General features: G+C 39.5%; 1 protein-coding gene across 1 annotated transcript; it reads left to right on the top strand.

Moving 5' to 3' along the window:
* The first annotated feature begins 22491 nt into the window (after positions 1–22491).
* On the top strand, positions 22492–23414 carry LOC124921058. The gene is made up of 2 exons (XM_047461660.1): positions 22492–23083; positions 23188–23414. The coding sequence occupies exons 1-2, from the start codon at positions 22802–22804 to the stop codon at positions 23284–23286; spliced, it is 381 nt and encodes a 126-aa protein (XP_047317616.1). The 5' UTR covers positions 22492–22801; the 3' UTR covers positions 23287–23414.
* Positions 23415–23883: the final 469 nt, after the last annotated feature.

Here is a 23883-nt window from a genome sequence, read left to right as displayed (position 1 = left end):
AGACAATTCGGGTATCTGTTGAGAATGATACCAAAGGAACAGACTGAACACTTCCATATCCATACAAGTCTGAGGAAAGTCTGCAGGCGGCAGAAGACAGTCCTACAGGATCTTTCCACTTCGGGATAAGTCAGAAAGAAGATCTTCCAAGAACAGACAACTATCTAACAGATAGTGTCCACATTGAGTAAAAGACAAACTTAGCAGGTTTGTCTTACACACCGGAAGAACAGACTGCCAAGTCTGAGACAGACCGTCAGGTCTGAAAAGATGACCGCAGGGTCTGAATCACTGAAACACTGAACCTCTGCACCTCTTCTCAGCCAATCAGATTCAAGGAGATGAAATATGACCGTTGGCATATTTCATCTATAAAAGGGGCAATTGAAGAAGAGTAAATGAGGGACACAGAGAGACAAGAGGGATAACAAGAGATTCTAAATTTACATGTTCCAAACAGTGTATTCTAGAAAAAGCCTAAGTGCAAAAGTTGAAGTGTGTGTTTTACAATTTCGGTGCAAATTGTAAGAGTGTTATCAAGCAGGAAATAAGTCTTGATCGGATTGTACTTGTATTCCTTAGTGAATATCCTTCTCGCGGTTTCGAGAGGAGGGGTGACGTAGGAGTTTTATCTCCGAACATCCATAAAATCTGTCTTGTCATTTACTTTCTGCCGGTTCCATTATCTAACCGACCCGTACCGCTATAAACGACCTAACTTTACTAAAATCCGAATCACCAAGTTACCGAAACCGACCCATCATTTTCTGTAACCTTCATCATCCGAAACCGGCTCTACCTATCATACAAGTGTGCTGCTTCAACCTGAAACAAACCTCTTCCGCGCTTGAACCTAGTTCAAGGGTTTGTGACAGTTTGTGTAGTATTGAAACCCCGGTGTTAATCTCTAAACAGATTAATCACCACCCTTAGAGAGAGAACCGCTAACCGGTCTAACCCCCGGTCCTCCATCGGCTACCTAGATCCTAACATAAACCAAATCTCTCAGGAGGCATAACACATATGATGGATTCAATGATGTCAATAGAATACGAAAGCCATAAAATGAAATTTGGGACACAATATTAGCATAGGCTCCTGCAAGGAAGCAGCTAACAGCAGGAGAAGAAACTAAACTGAGACTTGAGTAAGAGCATATGCCTTAACTCTGATGTATCCCTATTCAGGAGGGACTTTGTTCAAGCAATGATGAAGTTATCAAATCTCAGGATATTAACTACATCAATGGGCCAGATAAGGATTAACTGCTCAAAGATGATAACTGCAATGAAAAAAAGGCGACAAAACCAAGAGGAATGCTAAATTGGCTTCTTTGAAGAAAAAAAACTAAAGCTGCAAAGGTTAAAAGCTGGCGGCTAAGAAAAGACCATTCATGATGATTGTTGTGGATTGGACTAATAAAGATTGAACTATCTACTCGGGTAGTTCAAAAGAAAATTTGGAGCTTGCTGAATTGGGCTTGCTCGGCTGTCTATGTTGGTAGCTAAAAAAATTGGAGCTTGCTAAAGTGGGCTTGCTCGGCTGTCTATGTTGGGTAGCTGAAAAAAAATGGAGCTTGCTGAATTGGTTTGCTCGGCTGTCTAAATTGGATAACTAAAAAAATGAAGCTCGCTAAATTGGGCTTGCTGAAGACGATGGCTGCATGATCGTAGCTTGATGTTTCATCGACTTATTTTGTCAAGGTGAAACTTTGTTTCTACTACGTTTCTCCTTGAGGGGAGGATGTAAAGATAATAACTAACAATTTATTAAACCGTTAATTAGTTAGTAACTGATTAGTTAGTTTCGTTAATTAGTTAGTATTGAACTCTTATATAAAGGAGATATGTAAGTGTTTGAATAATAACTTTCAATAATACAATTGTTAGATAAAATTAGACCGGTTCACATAAATCTAACTTAGATAAACCTTCCATGCAGGAACAAGGAACCGGACCGGTCAAATAAAAGAACCGGCTAAAGAAAACTAGCCGGTCAAGTCACTAAACGGACCAGGAACACTTGGAACATGACCGCACAAAGAAAGGATCGGCCAAAGCTTAAAACCGGAAACATCAGACAGCCGATCAGCCACAAGGCAGAGGAATAACCGGAAGAAGTCCAGTTATATCACTCACACCGGAAGCCATCCGGTTAAGTCCAATGACCGACCAGTACAAGAAGACAATTCGGGTATCTGTTGAGAATGATACCAAAGGAACAGACTGAACACTTCCATATCCATACAAGTCTGAGGAAAGTCTGCAGGCGGCAGAAGACAGTCCTACAGGATCTTTCCACTTCGGGATAAATCAGAAAGAAGATCTTCCAAGAACAGACAACTGTCTAACAGACAGTGTCCACATTGAGTAAAAGACAAACTTAGCAGGTTTGTCTTACACACCGGAAGAACAGACTGCCAGGTCTGAGACAGACCGTCAGGACTGAGGTTGACCGTCAGGTCTGAAAAGATGACCGTAGGGTCTGAATCACTGAAACACTGAACCTCTGCACCTCTTCTCAGCCAATCAGATTTAAGGAGATGAAATATGACCGTTGGCATATTTCATCTATAAAAGGGGCAGTTGAAGAAGAGTAAATAAGGGACATAGAGAGATAAGAGGGATAACAAGAGATTCTAAATTTACAAGTTCCAAACAGTGTATTCTAAAAAAAGCCTAAGAGCAAAAGTTGAAGTGTGTGTTTTACAATTTCGGTGCAAATTGTAAGAGTGTTATCAAGCAGGAAATAAGTCTTGATCGGATTGTACTTGTATTCTTTAGTGAATATCCTTCTCGCGGTTTCGAGAGAAAAGGGTGACGTAGGAGTTTTATCTCCGAACATCCATAAAATCTGTCTTGTCATTTACTTTCTGCCGGTTCCATTATCTAACCGACCCGTACCGCTATAAACGACCTAACTTTACTGAAAGCCGAATCACCAAGTTACCGAAACTGACCCATCATTTTCTGTAACCTTCATCATCCGAAACCGGTTCTACCTATCATACAAGTGTGCTGCTTCAACCTGAAACAAACCTCTTCCGTGCTTGAACTTAGTTCAAGGGTTTGTGACAGTTTGTGTAGTATTGAAACCCCGGTGTTAATCTCTAACCGGATTAATCACCACCCTTAGAGAGAGAACTGATAACCGGTCCAACCCCCGGTCCTCCATCGGCTACCTAGATCCTAACAATTGGTATCAGAGCAGGTAGTTTCAATACTCAAGCAAGCATGTTTCAGGATAGACCTCCAATTCTAGAAAGGAATGGACAACTGAAGATAGAAGAAGAAACAACCTGGATAATCATGCTAGAAACCGGATCTCCAACAGTGTGGACAGAAACACATACTGCAAGATCAGAGATTGCAAAACCGCAAAGGAGACATGGGACACGGTTATCCAGATATTTGAGGGAAATGAAAGAACAAAGGAGAACAAGATAATGATGGCTACACAGAAGTTTGAAAGCATCAAAATGAAACCGGGAGAAACAATGAAGGAGTACAGTGACCGGTTCACTGGTGTGCTAGATGAGCTAGCAACTCTTGGAAAGAGGTATGACAACAAGGAGGTTATCATGAAAGCACTAAGATCTCTTCCAAGTGCGTGGGACATAAAGACAATGGTAATGAGGGAATGAGATGAAGCTGCATGATGTATTCGAAGCTGCATGATGTATTCAAAGATCTTAAGGCATATGAGTTTGAAATGAGATCTAGAACTGAAGAAGAGGTTTCGGCCTCAACCTTAACTAGAGCATTGATCACACCCATAGAACCGGTTGCTCCTGCACCAGCACCGATCAGAACCGCCGAACAGTTCACCGAGGATGCCATGGCAATGCTTGCACAGAAGTTTGGAAGGTTCATGAAAAGGAGCCAACCAACAAACTACAACTATGGCGATAAATCCAATGTAAGATGTTATAATTGTAATTGTTTGGGTCATTTTAAGTGGGAATGCAGGAAACCAAGGAGGGATACCCGGAAACCAGATAACCAAGATAACCGAAACAATTATCAACAAATCGGTGAAGGAAGTGAGGTACCGAAAGCACTGATAGCCGATGATGGAGGAAGTCTATGGGCTCACAGTGACAGTGATGATGAACTCACATGCCTCATGGCAAATGAAGAACAGGTATTTGACTCTCCTTGTGATGAATTTACTAAAGATGAACTATACAATGCATTGAATGACATGGTAGAAGAATATATGAACTTACTAGCCATGCTGCCTAAGCACCTCAACATTAGAACCGATCCTATTATACCCATTTCGACAGAACCAGAGGTACCCATTATAACCGAACCGGAGGTCGTAAAACCTGATGATACCCATATTTTAGAAACCGAGTTAGATCCTAAGACCGAACAATCCAGTGAACTGGCTAGAGAACTAACCGAGGAAGAAAATGCCCGACTTCAATATAAGATGGATGCATATAAGAGATCTAGTGATATAATAAAGAAAATGTGTAGTCATTACAGACATCCCCGTTGCAAGTTTGGCCTAGGATACACAGAGGATAGCTCCAAAGACCAAAAACCCGTAGAGAAAGTAAGGCTTACAAGAAGTAACCTTCCTCTTATAAGATTCCTTAAAAGCTCCTGGACCGCTGAAGAAGAGTTGACCGCATACTACAGGGAAGAAAAGCTAAAATACGACTATGTTGGTCCAACCGACTCTGAGAAATGGCTTGACCCTGTGAAAAGAAAAGCCGAAATCCTCAAATATATGAAAGCCAATCCTGAACCGCATAGGTCAAACCAAAGATCACCAAACCGAAGATCACCACCATTTAAGACCTTTGTAGAAAAACCGAGATACACAAGACCGAGTGCCAAAAGGACGGTTAAAACCCTAGCAAAGAAGACCGTCCGGTTTGTCAAGATCTGGATACCCAAGGGACTAATCGCATGTGGACCCAAGTAAATGTGGGTACCAAATAGTTGTAAATATGTACATTTTGCAGGATCCAAAGAAACGGCTAGGAAACTCTGAATGGTTCTTGGATAGCGGCTGCTCCAGGCATATGACCGGGAACAACAACTTGCTAACCGACATCAGAATAGAAACCGGTGCTCTAATCACCTTCGGTGATAACTCAAAAGGTAGAACTGTGGGCAAGGGTAAGATTGTCCATGGTAACTTAACTATTGATAACGTACTTTTAGTTGAAAACCTACGCTTTAACCTGCTCAACATTAGTCAGATGTGTGATGCTGGATATACTGTAGAATTTCTTAAACATGCATGCTTAGTTAAGAACTCTCAAGGTATTGTACTGTTAACCGGAAATAGGTTAGGTAATATCTACAAGGTAGACTGGAAAACTAAAGTAGAATATCCTATATGCATGATAGCTAAGACTAATCAAACCTAGTTGTGGCATAAGAGACTAAACCATCTGAACATGAAAACTTTAAACTACATTCGCGGTAAAAAGCTAGTTGAAGGTATTCCTGATATAGTATTTAATCAGGATAAGGTCTGCTCAGCATGTCAAATGGGTAAACAAACTAGGTCAACCTTTAAGAGTAAAGAAAATATACAATCTAGCCGATGTTTAGATCTTCTTCACATGGATCTATTTGGACCAATTCAGGTTGTTAGCCTAGGAGGTATGCTTTACACCATGGTAGTTATTGATGATTATTCTAGATTTACATGGGTAATATTTCTACCATCTAAACGTGAAATCGCATCAAACCTGATTACACTTCTTAAACGCTTGCAAAATGAAAAATCAACTCGCATTAATAGCATTCGAAGTGATCGAGGTACCGAATTTACCAATAGTACATTAACCGCATATCTTAATGAATCCGACATTAGACACGAGTTGTCTAGTGCTAGGACTCCTCAACAAAATGGCCTGGCCGAGAGAAGAAACCGGACTCTCAAGGAAGCCGCACGGTCCATGATAGCCGATTCCGGCATTGCTCAGAAATTTTGGGCTGAGGCTATCAACACTGCATGTTATACACAAAATCGGTCTTTAATAAACAAGTCTCACAACAAAACACCGTATGAGGTTTATTTTAACAGAGTTCCCAAACTTAAGTACCTCAAGATTTTCGGTTGTAAATGCTATATATATATAAATGGCAAAAACCAACTCTCTGTATTTGATGCAAAAACCGATACCGGGATCATGCTAGGTTACTCAGCAGTGAGTAAAGCATATAGAGTATATAATAATAGAATTTCAACCATGGAGGAAACACTTCACATTGTTTTCGATGAATCGGTTGAAAGTAACACCGCATCATGCTTTGATCTACACAACAGATTGGAAAACAACAATATCCATTCTGATAGTGAAGATGAGACTCCGGTCTTCAGGCGGTTTGTCCATGACCAAATGAGTAACATTGAAACCCAGCCGGATCAAGCTGTTCCACAACAGGAAGCTGACACTTCAGTCCAATCCGAGGAAGTCGGTCGGTCTGACAATCCTGTTCAGCCTACCGACATGTCTAGCCTTGATCAAGTAAACGGTAATTTGGTAGACATCCCTGAACTGAACCTCAGAAGAAACACTAAACATCCTCCTGAGCAAATTATAGGTGACCCTTCAGAACCTGTTCGAACTAGGCGTCAACTTTTGGAGGAATACTTCAATTCCGCGTTTATATCCCAGATTGAGCCGAAAAGAATAGATGAAGCATTGTCAGATCCGGACTAGATCTTGGGAATGCAAGAAGAGCTAAACCAGTTCGAGAGTAGTAAAGTCTGGTACCTAGTCCCTAGACCGAAAGATTAATCGGTCATAGGAACAAGATGAGTATTTAGAAACAAACTCAATGAGGACGGTTTGGTCACGAGGAACAAAGCCATATTAGTGGCACAAGGTTACAAACAGGAAGAAGGCATTGATTTTGAAGAATCATTTGCTCATGTGGCCAGGATTGAAGCCATTAGGATTTTTCTAGCCTTTGTTGCTTTCAAAAACTTTAAGGTTTTTCAAATGGATGTTAAGAGTGCATTTTTAAATGGTGAATTACGTGAAGAGGTGTATGTTGAACAACCACCCGGTTTCAAAAGCGCTGCATTTCCAAACCATGTATACCGGTTAAATAAAGCTTTATACAGTCTAAAGCAAGCACCTAGAGCCTGGTATGATACACTAACCGCATTTCTGTTACAACATGATTTCACCATCGGTTCGGTGGATAAAATGTTGTTTAAATTTGAAAAGAAGGAACATATCCTACTTGTTCAAATATATGTAGACGATATCATCTTCGGTTCCACCGATCCTAAGCTATGTGATAAATTCTCAAAAATGATGACTGACAAGTTTGAAATGAGTATGATGGAAGAATTAAGTTTCTTCCTAGGTCTTCAGGTTAAACAACTCAAAGAAGGAACTTTCATAAGCCAACCTAAGTACACCAAGGAACTTCTAAAGAAGTTTGGAATGGACACATGCTCCTCAGCGGCTACTCCAATGAGCTCATCGATCAAATTGGACAAGGATGATGAGGGCCAATCGGTAGACCAGATCGCTTACCGGGGCATCATCGGTTCCCTCCTATACTTGACAGCGAGTAGACCGGACATTCTGTTTGCAGTCGGTGTGTGTAGGAGATTCCAAGCAAATCCAAAACAATCCCACTACACAGCCGCAAAGAGAATATTGAAGTATCTAAAGGGCACACCTGATGTCGGTCTGTGGTATCCAAAGGACTCGTCCTTTAATCTAACGAGCTATTCGGATGCAGATTATGCAGGTTGTAAGATCGACAGAAAAAGCACCAGCGGAACATGTCAGTTCCTAGGTGACTGGCTTGTTTCATGGCATAGCAAGAAACAGACATCGGTGGCCACGTCCACTGTAGAAGCTGAATACCTTGCAGCCGGAAGCTACTGTTCACAATTACTTTGGATCCAACAACAGCTGAAGGACTTCGGTGTCACAGCCGAAGAGTCCCCGATCTTCTGTGACAACACGAGTGTCATAGCAATTACTTACAATCCGGTTCTCCACTCTAGGACCAAGCATATTGACATACGGCACCACTTCATCCGGGAACATGTCACGCTGAAGCATATCCGGCTGGAATACGTACCGACTGATCAACAAGTAGTCGATATCTTCACGAAGCCTCTACAGGAAGCTAAGTTCTCTCAATTCAGACTTACTCTCGGTTTAACCGATATTAGTCAGATCCTTCCTAAGGATGCTTAAAGGGAAACCAGTTCGGACAGATAAAACCGGTAGTTCCTCCTAAACTGTTGAACTCGAAATTTTCAAGGTACCTATGGAAGAACCGCCCAGTTCATCAGATAGAGTAAACCGACCGGCTACTTGGTGCATGCACCAAATAACCGCATCGGGATGAACAACTGATAGCTGACCGGTTCGGAAGCAGGCTATCTTAGATTATTTGAATTTCAAACAGAAGTGGAATAATTATCAGTGTTTAAAGATATCTGTTCTGAAACATTGCCCTTTCAAAGTAAACTGGTCGCACCTAAAAAGACGTGAAGATCTGATGATACCTTTCACAGTCCAGGTCTATGACCCACACCCTATACTGCAAACATACCTATTTCATGCAATACTTCTTATCCTGCAGTTAATAGATATCATCTCATGTAATACCTGGACAATAGGATATTCCCCAAACTAGTATTTAAGTGAAGCAAACATTCACCAAAACACTCACAAGACAAAAGATCATCCTCTCACTAAGGCAAAAATGTCTCAGTTCCCCAACATCCTTTAGGTTGATTTTCAATCCTGTTCAAGCACAGAGCACTATGATGTGTATAAGATGATCAAATCCCTGGAAGATACCGGTCTTCGGTACTTCTTGGACGACAAGCACACCATCTATCCTGAATCAATACTAGAGTTTTTCTATCACGCCAGGGTGTTCAGGGGGACCCCCCACTTTGAAACTCACATCTAATCTAAGGTGGGCGACATCATCTTTGATTTCACTGAGAAAGACTTTGCGCGGTGCTTTAGCCTGCCAAAGCAAGGGTTGATAGATCTCGATGTTCCGGCTAATATAAAGGCCGAGATCTCCCTCACCCTCGCACGGTCTGACGAACGGTTGAGGATCACGGTACTAAATCACACTTGGGAGCTGAATATCAGCTCCTCAACGATGTGATCGGTAGGAGCATCTTCGGGAGAGATGTCACAAATACCTACTGTACCTCGACCTTCAACATGATGGCGGCTATAGTCACCGGTACACCGGTGAACTGGTCTAGGGTGCTGTTTGACGTCCTCATCTGGATGGTTGGCATCCGATCAGTCGGCCTCATCCCCCAACTAAGCTGCCTTCTTGTGGAGCTTGGTGTTCCGACCTGTCCCGGAGAAGGTCTGACCAAGCCCAAGTGCTGACCAAAGAGATAACCGACTCCTTCTATGAGCGGTTTGAGAGGGCCTGGAGGAGAAGGAACCGCCGCAACAACCCTACCGGTGTCGTCAACTCACACGCACACTGAGTCACTCCTTCCTGCACCCGGTCATTTTGCTTCATGTACCGGGTGTATCTTTATCCAACATCATTATGATCACTTCGGCTTTTCTTATGTTTGTCATCGGTTTTATTTATGATTCCCTCGGTCTCTTCTGATTACTCTTCATTATGTTAGTGCATTAATGAAAAAGGGATCTTTAATTAATGAGGTAACTCCCAACTAACACAAGTAATCAATATCCAACTAACTTGGTTACTTCTCAACTAATACCTACCTCGAGAACCGCAAATAGTCAAAAAGCACACTCTTCCCAATGACCTTGGAAATATAAAGATTCTCTTCTTTAAAGAGACAAAACTGTCATTCAATGCAAACATTTTCCCTCCAAAACCGGTTCTATAAAAGGAGCTTTCCTAATGAAATCAACACACCTCGAATCATAAACTCCCTCTCTCTCTACTATCAAAGTTTAGAAACATGCCGAGCAGAACCCTAGGAAACTTTTTGAGCATCGATTTCAACTCATGTATGGAAGAATGTGACGGAAATCATGCAAAGAAAATCATGTTTGAATCCCTTATTGATACCGGCCTTCGAACCTTCCTCGAAGAATCCGGTCCCATACTAATTGAGGATGTCAAGGCATTCTTCAGAAGTGCCTGCATCAGGGGCAATTACATTGTCTCTACGGTAAGAGACCACACCTTCTGGCTTGATGAAGCCGAATTTGCCTCCCTTCTCAACCTGCCCACAGAAGGGTTTTCTGACTTTCCAACTCTGGAGGGAAGTACGGCATTTTATTACGCACTACTCCTCTCTGGAACCATTGATCCAGTGGAAAATTATGGGTTGAAAACCCGCCTCGGTCGTCACGCTCAACTCCTTTTTGAGATTGTGACTCGGTCTATTCTCTGTCAGTCTCCAAATCAGTGGTACTCAAAGAACACCTACAACATGATGACCCATATCTACAGCAACACGGCCATCAACTGGTCATCGGTCCTTTTTAAAAATCTGAAGAACATGGTGCTGACCAAGAAAGGTCTCGGTTATGCACCTCACATCAGTAAGCTGATTCTTAAATACCAGCCATAATTTGGACTGGGCACACCATCCTCCTCCTCAAACATTCTTGACAAGGATGCGGTGGAAGAAAAGATCTCCAAAATGGTTTTTACATAAGTTGTATTTTTCCATCTTATGTATGTTTGATTTCACACCGATTTATCTTTCACTTTCCTTTTTGCAATGTTTCTTGAATGCAATTTCATTTCAAGTCTAAATGACCGGGTCATCTAAATACTTTGAATATCTATCTAAGTAACCGGTTAACATTGTCAACATAACCGCGCACCTATCCGGTCTCAAAAGAGAACCGCTTAAACTCAAAAGATTGCAAAATTCGGCTTACTCAAAATAACCGGTTAACTCTAGAAAACCGCAGCATCATTCAAAAGAAGATTGCGTCATCAATGTCGAAGCAAAATTTTGGAGGGAAATTTCCCGCCTTTGGTTTCCCGCCCATGGTTTGCCGCCCATTCGACTTGGAGGGAAAACTCCCGCCCATTGTTGATGGGACGGTTGGGTTTCCCAAACCGTAACTATAAAAGGCGCTCTCGGCCATCTCTTTTCACTCTCATGCGAAACAACTTTCTCTCTCTAAAATTCTCAAACTCTCTCAAGCGGTTATCTGCACTTATTCTTTTCAAACTTTCTCAAACTCTCTAAGATGGGGCGCAATTCGGTTCTGTTCAAACACTTCACTCAAGTGGATTTCGAGGAAATCCGACAGAAGGGATCGCCTGCGGCTGTAGAGGTCATTAACCGGGTAGCCAACGCCGGTCTGGAGTATTTTCTCGGCGGTCCTCATGTTCTATATAAAGATGCGGTTGAAGAATTTTTCAACACCGCAACTATCTCTGACGATAAGATCACCGCAACTGTATGCGGTACTGAATTAGAGCTAACCGAGGAATCGGTGGCGGAGAGCCTGCGCCTTCCAACAGCCGGCCAAGATGCAACGGCGGACATAGAGCTCAAAACGTTCGAAGCAGCATGCCAAATACTCTCGGCAACTAAGGAGCCGATAAAAGTATCCGGTAACAAATCGACGCTGCGACCGGAGTATATACTGATTTGTGATATCTTCACAAAGGCGGTTCAAGCAAGAGGAGGAAACTACAACAGCCTAACCAAGGACAAAATCAGGATGCTAGTCGGCCTGATAGAAGGCACAAAGGTGAACTGGGCGAAGGAGGTGTTCACAAACTTGAAGGATATGGTGAAACCGGATTCCAACCGGTCATGGGGATATGCTGTTCCTCTCGGTAAAATCTTCCTTCACCATAACCTCAAAATCGGTCCCGGCGTCACCATCCCATCAAGAAGCCTAATCAGAGCCAAACAATTCCTAGAAAGGAAGAAACCAACCCCCGGTTCCACAGGTGGCCGAAAGAAGACAACCGGCAAGAAATCGGCCCCAGCAAAAGAAAAGGCCGAGAGCAAAGGGAAAGAGAAAATAGTCTTCTCGGAACCGCCACAACCAACGGAGGAGGAAGAGTCGGCTTCCACATCTGAAAGAACCGAATCAGAAAAGACGGATGACGACAGACCGGACAATGAAGAAGAGCATTCGGGCCAAAGTCCCGACAACGTCAGTGCGGGTGCAAATCCTGAGACCGCCGAAGGCGGTGAAGAAGGCGGTGAAGAAGGCGGTAAAGAAAGCAGTGACGAAGAGGAGGAGGAGGACGAACAGGCAGAGGCCGATAGGATAGCGCTCAAACTCCTAAAGGGCACTGAACAGCGAGCCGATAAGGTTGGCGAGATATACCGGGAATGGCACGAGCACCGGTTCGGCAAACGGTATAGGCACATCCTACCGGGCTACACCGACGAGGAATGTTTCCAAAGGCTGAAGGAAGTGGAGGACGTAGTCATGGACCTCACAAATTCCGAAACCATTCATGAGGTCCTGGGCCGAACCTGCCTCTTAAGACCGCGAGCACAACTACGGAAGCTAACCATACGGATCCAGAAGATCACGGCAAGGTTCGAAGAGGTAGCATCGGAGGACACCTTAACACCGTTGGTGTTGGAAAGGCTTGAGAAAGCAAGAGGGGCACTCATTAAAGAAATTGACCGGCTGGAGGCGATGTACGGACAAAGGAAACTACCGCACTATACAGCTCCCCGGATCGATACGAGTCCAGCTCACGGTCCGACACCTCCAAGGGCGAATCCGGCAATAGATGAAACCGATGAAAGGACGGACCCTCCTCTCACCGGGCAGTCTCCACATAAACAACCAGAAGTCTCCGAACCGGGCGTCACAAAAGAATGGGTCCAGAGTCTCTTTCAAGAATTTGAAGACTCGATAGTTAACCCACTAGAAGAAAAGATGCAGAGAACCGTTCGTTCGGCACTCAAGTTCGCCAACACTACAAGACAACTTTTGTCAAGAACAGAAGATCGGTTCTCAGAAATCGAAGATGATCAACAGGAAGAAGCGGTTCTGCACAGCAAACACCTTAGGCGAACCGTGATTTTGGAAGATACGACCTCCGAGATAAAAGAGAACTTCGACCGGTTTCAAAGAGAGACCGATCAACGATTGACGGAAGTTACTGAGGACCTGGTCTACACAACACTTGGACGGGTCTCCGAACTTGAGAAGAAGAATGAGGGTCTCAAGGCCGAGCTCAAGGCGCTCACCGCACAAGTTGCCGAACTACTCAATGCTAAAATAAATGCGGATGACGCGGTTGTAGAGGCAAATGCCCGAGCGGCTCAAGAAGTCCAGGATGCGCTGGACAACGAAGCAAGAAATGCGAAGGATCCACCGCGACTTCCCGAAGAGGAAGAAGCCGAGCGAATTCGAAGGACAGAGGCTCAGTTCCCGGGATTTGTAAAGACGGTAGCCGCTCAAGCTGCGAAGGATGCTGAGCGGTTAGAAAGAGAAAGACAGAGGCTAGAAAGCTTTGCAGTCGATAACAAAAAGAAAAAGGCGGCCTCTTCCATTTCAGTTCCGACAAAGCGAAAATGGGAATCCTCAAAGAAGGCTCAAGTGGCTGATCTGCTAAAAGAGGTCACTGACACGGTTATCGAGAGTATACCGGATCAGGCTACTCAAGTCGAAGAAGAGGATGAAGTGCATCTACAGCGACGGCCCACAAGACAACGAGTCTCCGAATCGGCCAGTCGACCGCAACCAGTGAAGAAAAAGCGGAACAAGAATATGAGGGCCAACTATGACTTCTCGGACTCGGAATAGGGGCTCTCTTTCTTTTACCTATGCTTGTCTTAGTATTTCTATATATTATTTTCGGTTATCTATCATGTATATAAAGTTATTTTTGAAACCGGCCTACGTTTGCAAACTTACATTGTTTTGATAATTTTAAATAAAATAATCAAAAAGGGAGAAATTGATAAGATAAAAGATAAGACTAAATTTTTCTCCAAATTTTTCCAATTTTTTTTCGAAAAATTCTCCTAGGTCAGTTTCAAAAATCCGGTCAAAGAAAGAACCGGCCTACGTTTGCAAACTTACATTGTTTTGATAATTTTAAATAAAATAATCAAAAAGGGAGAAATTGTTAGATAAAATTAGACCGGTTCACATAAACCTAACTTAGATAAACCTTCCATGCAGGAATAAGGAACCGGACCGGTCAAACAAAAGAACCGGCTAAAGAAAACTAGCCGGTCAAGTCACTAAACCGACCAGGAACACTTGGAACATGACCGCACAAAGAAAGGATCGGCCAAAGCTTAAAACCGGAAACATCAGACAGCCGATCAGCCACAAGGCAGAGGAATAACCGGAAGAAGTCCGGTTATATCACTCACACCGGAAGCCATCCGGTTAAGTCCAATGACCGACCAGTACAAGAAGACAATTCGGGTATCTGTTGAGAATGATACCAAAGGAACAGACTGAACACTTCCATATCCATACAAGTCTGAGGAAAGTCTGCAGGCGGCAGAAGACAGTCCTACAGGATCTTTCCACTTCGGGATAAGTCAGAAAGAAGATATTCCAAGAACAGACAACTGTCTAACAGACAGTGTCACATTGAGTAAAAGACAAACTTAGCAGGTTTGTCTTACACACCGGAAGAACAGACTGCCAGGTCTGAGACAGACCGTCAGGACTGAGGTTGACCGTCAGGTCTGAAAAGATGACCGCAGGGTCTGAATCACTGAAACACTGAACCTCTGCACCTCTTCTCAGCCAATCAGATTCAAGGAGATGAAATATGACCGTTGGCATATTTCATCTATAAAAGGGGCAGTTGAAGAAGAGTAAATGAGGGACACAGAGAGACAAGAGGGATAACAAGAGATTCTAAATTTACAAGTTCCAAACAGTGTATTCTAGAAAAAGCCTAAGTGCAAAAGTTGAAGTGTGTGTTTTACAATTTCGGTGCAAATTGTAAGAGTGTTATCAAGCAGGAAATAAGTCTTGATCGGATTGTACTTGTATTCCTTAGTGAATATCCTTCTCGCGGTTTCGAGAGGAAGGGGTGACGTAGGAGTTTTATCTCCGAACATCCATAAAATCTGTCTTGTCATTTACTTTCTGCCGATTCCATTATCTAACCGACCCGTACCGCTATAAACGACCTAACTTTACTAAAAGCCAAATCACCAAGTTACTGAAACCGACCCATCATTTTCTGTAACCTTCATCATCCGAAACCGGCTCTACCTATCATACAAGTGTGCTGCTTCAACCTGAAACAAACCTCTTCCGCGCTTGAACCTAGTTCAAGGGTTTGTGACAGTTTGTGTAGTATTGAAACCCTAGTGTTAATCTCTAAACGGATTAATCACCACCCTTAGAGAGAGAACCGCTAACCGGTCCAACCCCCGGTCCTCCAGCGGCTACCTAGATCCTAACATAAACCAAAGCTCTCAGGAGGCATAACACATATGATGGATTCAGTGATGTCAATGGAATACGAAAGCCATAAAATGAAATTTGGGACACAATATTAGCATAGGCTCCTGCAAGGAAGCAGCTAACAGCAGGAGAAGAAACTAAACTGAGACTTGAGTAAGAGCATATACCTTAACTCTGATGTATCCCTATTTAGGAGGGACTTTGTTCAAGCAATGATGAAGCTATCAAATCTCAGGATATTAACTACATCAATGGGCCAGATAAGGATTAACTGCTCAAAGACGATAACTGCAATGAAAAAAAGGCGACAAAACCAAGAGGAATGCTAAATTGGCGTCTTTGAAGAAAAAAAAACTAAAGCTGCAAAGGTTAAAAGCTGGCGGCTAAGAAAAGACCATTCATGATGATTGTTGTGGATTGGACTAATAAAGATTGAACTATCTAATCGGGTAGTTCGAAAGAAAATTTGGAGCTTGCTGAATTGGGCTTGCTCGGCTGTCTATGTTGGTAGCTAAAAAAATTGGAGCTTGCTGAAGTGGGCTTGCTCGGCTGTCTATGTTGGGTAGCTGAAAAAAAATGGAGCTTGCTGAATTGGTTTGCTCGGCTGTCTAAATTGGATAGCTAAAAAAATGAAGCTCGCTAAATTGGGCTTGCTGAAGACGATGGTTGCATGATCGTAGCTTGATGTTTCATCGACTTATTTTGTCAAGGTGAAACTTTGTTTCTACTACGTTTCTCCTTGAGGGGAGGATGTAAAGATAATAACTAACAGTTTATTAAACCGTTAATTAGTTAGTAACTGATTAGTTAGTTTCGTTAATTAGTTAGTATTGAACTCTTATATAAAGGAGATATGTAAGTGTTTGAATAATAACTTTCAATAATACAATTTCTAGTTTAATTTTCTTCAAGATTTTAACAAAAATAAAATATATTTTAGTGTTTTGATTAATAACACAAGTTCAATTATCAAATATTTTGTTAATGAATCTAATGTCTTAATAAACGAAAGGAATTTATATGATTTTTTGGTTTGAATTAATTAAATAACCAAGGTGATCAAAAACTTTCTTATTTATATGAATTTAATGAAAACCATTATATCTAAACAACTAAAAATAGTTTAGAAAATCAATATTGACACTTTACTCTTTTATCTCTTCTCGTAATAAACATATTAAACTAAATTTTAGCAAATATAACAAAATAATTAACATTTAAGATGTTTTGAATAAATATAAAGTCATTTGTTTCGTTTCAATTCTTTTTAAATAATTTTAATTTAGCTAAGTATCATTTCATTTTAATTTTTATTAATCAAATTTCTTAATTCATTAATTAAAATACTAAAATATCTTATATTTTAAAAAATAAAAATATTTTATATATTAATACGTTTTTGATATTTATCAAAACTATTTCATTTACGTCAATCAATTATTTTTAAATAATTAAAAAATTATTTAAAATATTCTCTCCCAACAACCAGGCCTAAATTAAAACCAATAATATGAATAAAAGTAATTCAAAAAGAAGAAAACCTATACTCAAATATAGAATATATTCTTTAATATTTATTTACCCATCAAAATTGTATTTATATAATATTTATGCTAATATTACATTAGTAATAAATATAATATTATTTTTTTAATTTATTTTTATCAAATATATTATTTCATAATTTCATATGGTACATGTATATTAAAAAATGATAATAATAGTTTAAGCAAAACATTTAAGCAAAACGATAAAATATAACATGAAAATAAAAAAGTGACCAAACATTAAATATGAATTAATACAAACACGTTGTCCAATAAATTATCGAGCGATCTTCGAGAAGAACGATTAACTCATTGACAAATTTAGATAACTATTGAGTTAACTATTAAAATCTTACGATTTTAGATAAGATTAACTAGTTTAATTTTAAATAAACTCTTAAATAGATAAATTATTATAATTTTAAATTTACGATAATAAGATTTTAAGAGTTGGTAAATAATTTCGATTTTACAATTTCATACTATTTTATATTAAAAAAACAAATTTATATTTATAAATTAAAATAAATTAATTAATATAATTAATTTTATAAATATAATTTTATTTTAATGTTATTTACTTATTATTATAATTAATTTATTTTATATTTAAATATATATTTTTTAAATTGGTCATTATAAAATACTTAATTAAAAATATAAATAATAATAATAACATATAACTAATATTTTTTAAATTAATCTCTTACGATTTCAAATAAGTTCTAAATTTTACGAGTTTACAATTGAGAAACAATTTTACGTAAACTTTCGATTTTGATAGCATTAACATTCATCGACTTTCTGAAATGAATATTAGAAAGCATAATAATAATATTATTAATTATACGAATCATAGGACTATTAACATTGAATTTGACGATTTCTATTCAACCAAATAGTTCACTAGAAAATAATTGGAATTTTAGCACAAGTGTATAGGCTTATCATATCAGCCGATTAAATCCAAACTTCTCATCAACTACTTAAAATTCTCTTAACAAAAATCATATGCTAAATTTTTGAATGATATGCTTAATCGGTTGGTTTTCTATTACATCTCTTAACCAATGAAATCTCATATCAATATATTTAATTCTTAAATGATATGTAACATTCTTGCTCAAATTTATGGCACTCTAGCTATCACATAAAATAATTGCATCTTCTTGTTGCATACCAAATTCCATGAGAAATTTAATCATCCACAATAACTCCTTATCAACTTCAGTTGTTGCAATGTATTATGCTTCTATTACTGAAAACGCCACACATTTCTGCAACTTGGATTGCCATAACACGACTCCCCCTGCAAAAGTAAACACATAATTAGAAATGGATTTTCTATGATTCAAATCTCCAGCTATATCAGCATCTGTGTAACCTTCTAACACAATTTCACCATTTCCAAAACTCAAACACAAATTAGAAGTTCCTTTAGATATCTAAGAATCCACTTTACTACTTCTCAATGTTGTTTTCCTGGATTAGAGAGGAATCTACTTACCACACCGACTATATGCGCTATATCTAACCTAGTGCAAACCATTGCATAAATCAAACTCCTTACAACTGAGTATGTCACACTTGACATTTTATCATTTTCTTTCTCGGTTGATGGACACATCTTCTTGCTCAATTTTAAATGGCTAGGAAGTGGAACAACTTACTTTCTTTTCTTCTTGCATGTTGAATCTCTCAAGCACTCTTTCAATGTAATTCTCTTGTGATAACCAAAGTCTCTTGCCCTTTCTGTCACGAGTAATCTGCATGCCCAATATCTGACGTGCTTGGCCCATGTCCTTCATGTCAAATTTCTTGGACATCTCCTTTTTCAACATAACAATTATCTAAGCATCATGTCCTACAATCAACATAAATTAAAATGATAAGAAACTTTCCATTAAAAAATCTTTTGAATTAAACACACAAATCTTTCTTTATTTTTTGGTACCCATGACTCGTCATAAAAGAGTCAAATTTCTTGTAGATCTGTCTTGGAGCTTATTTCAAATTGTATAGACTCTTCTTCAATTTGCAAACCATGTTTTTTTTTCACTTCAAATCCCTCTAGTTGCACTATGTAGATCCCTTCTTCCAAGTTATCATGAAGAAATTCAGTTTTTACATCAAGTTGCTCAACATCTAAGTTAGCTACTAGATCTAACACTGTACGAATGTAAGTCATCTTTACCACTGGTGAGAAAATCTCCTCAAAGTCGATGCCCTATTTCTGTCCAAAACCCTTTACAACTAGTCAGGTTTTTTACTTCATAATTTCTTCATTTTCATCATTCTTTAGCTTGAACACCCAATTGTTTCTCAATGCCTTTCGACCCTTAAGAAGCTCCACCAACTCATATGTGCCCATTTTTGCAATGACTTCATCTCGTCTTTCGTTGAATTTTTCCACTTAACTTTGTCTTTATTAATTTGTGCCTCTTAAAAACTTTTTTGCTCTCCTTCTTCTATCAATAGAATATACTCTGAAGAAGGGTATCTTTTAGAAGGTTAGTGCTCTCTTTTAGACCTTCTTACTACCACTAAGAGCTTTTCTGGCTCCTCTTGATGATGTTGCTCCCCTACTCAAGAGCATCATAAACAATCTCATCAACATTACTACCATTCATGTTAGAGGTTTCCTCAGTGGCTTCTTCATTATGTTCATCTTCATTTGTTACTATTGATTGTACATGTGAAAGAATTTGTATGAGTTATATGGACTCATCAACTCTCTCTAACTTCTCGTTGATTTTCGAATTTATCCCATTCTGACCCTCAAAGAACACAACATCTCTGCACCTAAAAATTCTCTTCTTTTTTGAGTTCCATAATCTGTACCCAAATTCCTCATTTTCATATTCAATGAAAATACATGTAATTGTTTTATCATCCAATTTGGATATTTGTTTCTTTGAAATATGCACATATGCTTTGCATCCAAATATCCTTAGATGCGAGTATAAAATATTTTTTTAGACCATACTCTTTCTGTACTTCAAACTTCAAGGAAATAAAGGGTGACATGTTTATAAGATAGCAAGCTATGTGGAACTACTTCTTCCTAAAACTGTTTTGGCAATTTTTTCATCTTTAGCATGCAACTCACATTTTCTACAATGGTGCGATTTATTCTCTCAACCACACCATTGTGTTGTGAAGTTCTAGATACTATTTTCTGATGTCGAATTTCGTATTTTACACAATATGTTTTAAACTTCTTGGAGGTATACTCTTCCCCGTTGTCAAAGCAAAGACATTTTAGATTATCGTTTGTCTCTCTTTCTACCATGACATGAAACTATTGAAAGTAATTAAATCGTTCTCATAAAATAAACCCACATTTTTTTAGATGCATCATCAATAAATGTTAAAAAATATCGATTGCCACCCAATGACTCCTCCTCAAAAGGCCCACACACATCAAAATAAACCAAGTCCAACACATTATGTTTCCTTTATGATGTTTGACTAAAAGAGACTTTATGTTGTTTACCAAATGGCTAGTAGTCGCATAGATCCAAAACCTCCTCTTTGGTTGAGAGGATGTGAAGCTTCCTCACTAGAGTTCACAACCCTTTCTCACTCATGTGGCCAAGACGTTGATGCCACAAATTTAGAGAGCTTTCAACTTGTACTGGATTCAGTCCATTCTTGAGTATCTTCACATGGGTTCGGTATAGGGAGTTCCACAACTTCCATTTTGCTATAATCATTGATCCCTTGTTGAGCTTCCATTCTCCGCCACCAAGGTATTGTTTGAATCCATCTTTGTCCAATGCATCACCTGATATCAAGTTTAGACGCAAATTAGGAATATGACACACATCTTTTAGTATTTAGTGATGTCCCAACTCTATCTGCAAACAAATATCATCAATACCCACAATGCTTGAGTGACTAGTATTACCCATCTTCATTATACCAAAACTCTCTATTCAGTGTAACATGATAGCAAACACATATATCAACTATACACTCAACTCCTTGGTGACCTTCTACATGTAAATATTGTTCATTTTTACAAGAAAGAATCACTACATCATCTATAATTATTGTGGTTGTGGTGTTTTTGTTCTCATCATCTTTTTCTTCTAATTTTTGCCTTCATTCTGTAGTCTTTTCCAAGCTCTACAATTTTTCTTCATGTGACATTCCCTTAGATTTTGATTTGCCTCTGGACTTGCTATGGCCTCTTGATTGTTGTCGGTATTTAGTTATTCCCATGTTCTTTGTGACTAGGGCTTATGCACTATTTGTATTAGTTGACTTCCTTCTCGTCTTCTCATTGAACAAGTTATTAGTAACTATACTCATAGTAAGCACACCATTCAGAGCTGCATTACTGACTGTCACAACCAAGGTCTCCCAAATGTCGGGCAATGATCCCAAAAGCAATAAGGCTTGTAGCTCATCTTTTAAGGTCATCTCCATCACTGACAATTGATTAATCAAGCTCTCAAACTCATTTAAATGCTTAGTAACACTTGTACATTCTCTGAATTTAAGATTTACTAACTTTCGAATCTGAAACGCTTTGTTACATGTTGTTTTCTGCTCATACAATGGTTATAGCTACTTCCACAATTCATGGACACTCTTCTCACTTTCTACATGGTGGTATACACTATCATCAAACCACTATTTGATTGTGCGGACTACTTTCCGGTTCAATTTTGTTCAATCAACGTCAAACATATCTTTTGACTTCGCACTATCTTCTTCAACCGACTCATACAAGTCTTTACAGTAAATGATATCCTCCAGTTTAGATTTTCAAATCTACTAGTTATTATTAGTTAACATAATCATTATGCCATTTCCTTCTATCTCAACCTACAAAAGCACTATTCAAAAAATAAACCTAACAACCCTAATATCACTTGTTGAGAATTTTGAAACGAATAGTACTTTTATATTGTAATCAATCGATGTGAGATGGATAACTACACATGTTATCCAAATCTAAAATAGAAGATCAAGAACAATAAAACAATACTAGATTTATATAGAAAACACTCTCAACTTGGAGGGTAAAAAACTACCGGAACAACCGACAAATTTTACTATAAACAAGAAACAGATACAAATGTTCTTCTCAATATTAAACCTAAAGTTGACGTATATAAACAGAAAAACTAGACTCAAACAAATCTATATATAAGACACCAACAAAAAGTTGAAATCTAACGGTGATAAAAGTAAATAGATTCTCCTCCATCTTTTATTAAAATGATAAAAGATTTGCCTAATTTTTCTCTCTCTCGAAACTTCTTACAGAATTCTGCCCTTTCTATTTGTGAATTTTGTTTTTATTTTATATTTGTTGGTATTTATAGTTTTTTTCATATCAAATTTATATCATTGGGTTTAAATTATTAGTATTATTTGATTCTACATAAATATAAATAAAAAAAAATGAAGGAATGAAAGAAGAATTTTGTTGGGGGATGGCGTGAGGGAGATGATGAGATTGAGAAAGTAGTGAAAATGGCCCGACAATAAGATATGTGAGCGTGGGCCTGCCATTGCTATCATCTCTCTGAAAAAGAGTCTTGCTTTTTTATTATCAGTGATTCACTGCTAGCTGCTCTGGTCACTGGTCTGGTCTGGTGGTGGTCCTCCACTTCGGTCCTCCTCTTCTCTACTCAGGTGGTCTTCTGCGTTTTGACGACTAGCCCATCCCAACCCAACCCAATTTCAGATATATCTTTCTCTCTTCTCTGTCTGAAACAAACAAACAAAACATAGAGAGAGAGTAGAAGATGAAGAGAAAAGAAAGTAATCTCATCCCTCTCTTTTACTCATCATAATCATCATCACCATCTACATTTCTTCTACATACACACGTACGCATGTTCTCTTCAAATCTAGCTTGACCACCACTATTGAAGCTTTAATGTTGGCACCGAGCATATCTCCGACGGTGAGTAGTAGTAGTTTTATTAATAATTTGGACACAGAAGAAGAGCACTGGAGGAATTTCGATAGCACTGTTAATGCCGTTTCATTTGGATTTATAGCTACTGCCGTTCTCGTCTCTATGTTCCTTGCCATGGCTATCTTCGAGAGGCTCCTCCGCCCCAGACCCTCCTCCTCCTCCTCCTCCTCCTCCGCCCACCACCATCTAGATCTCGAGGCCTTCAACGCCGGCAAGCTCCATTATCCTCCTTCTCCCAATGTAAGTCCAATTCTCTTATAATGGGTGCTGCCTGCAAAAAGCAGAGCAGCTCCCCCATCCATGTTTGGCATTCTAATTAATATTGCTGCTATCATTCGTCGCAGAATTGTTCTTCTCCTCCTTATGCTAAAGACATGTCATCGGTGTTAATGCCCGGAGAAGAAGTTCCAACCTTTATAGCTCACTCGGTTCCAGCAGGCTAACCCAATACAGTCCAGCTTCTCCATCTTCATTTCTTGTATAACAACAATGTACTTTAATCATGCACCTCCTAATCTTATATAATCTTCTTTATTTATGTTCATACATAGTTAAAGATATAGCATTTAATTCAATTACATTCCCACCCAAATTCTAACTAATCACTGAGAAAGATGAAGCACTCCAAATCCAGAGAAACGATTGGAGAATTCTCTACCCACTCACCCCATCCAAGCCCGCCCCGTGTCTCTTCCTTTTTAACGTTCTTGTTCGGGTTTCTTCGATGGACTACTCCCGCTTCACGGGTTCTTATCCCCCGGCGAGAACATTCGCCGGCATCCCGTCCTAATCCTAATGAACCCGAAAAACCTGCACTTCTCAAACGCGCTGCCGGAGGAGGGGTTTCAAATGAACTTACCTTCGCATGCGTATGCACCCTCTTTACCGGCAACTGAGCTGCCCGTCGCGCCGGAGATCTACGTACTCCTCCGCCAGGAACACTGCCGGAGAGAGTGCGTTTTCTTGGGATTTTCCCTGCTGAGTTACGGGATATGCGCCGTTGAGTTACCTCTCCATCGTCCTCTGCTACTGTCGTTATC

The sequence above is a fragment of the Impatiens glandulifera genome, chromosome 1, assembly GCF_907164915.1.
Source record: "Impatiens glandulifera chromosome 1, dImpGla2.1, whole genome shotgun sequence".
NCBI lineage: Eukaryota > Viridiplantae > Streptophyta > Magnoliopsida > Ericales > Balsaminaceae > Impatiens > Impatiens glandulifera.
This window is presented reverse-complemented; position numbering and strand designations above follow the sequence as displayed.

Coding starts and splice junctions, on each gene's coding strand:
- LOC124921058 (XM_047461660.1), top strand. CDS start 22,802: ATGTTGGCACCGAGCATATCTCCGACGGTGAGTAGTAGTAGTTTTATT. Junction 23,084..23,187: donor ATTATCCTCCTTCTCCCAAT/GTAAGTCCAATT, acceptor CATTCGTCGCAG/AATTGTTCTTCTCCTCCTTA.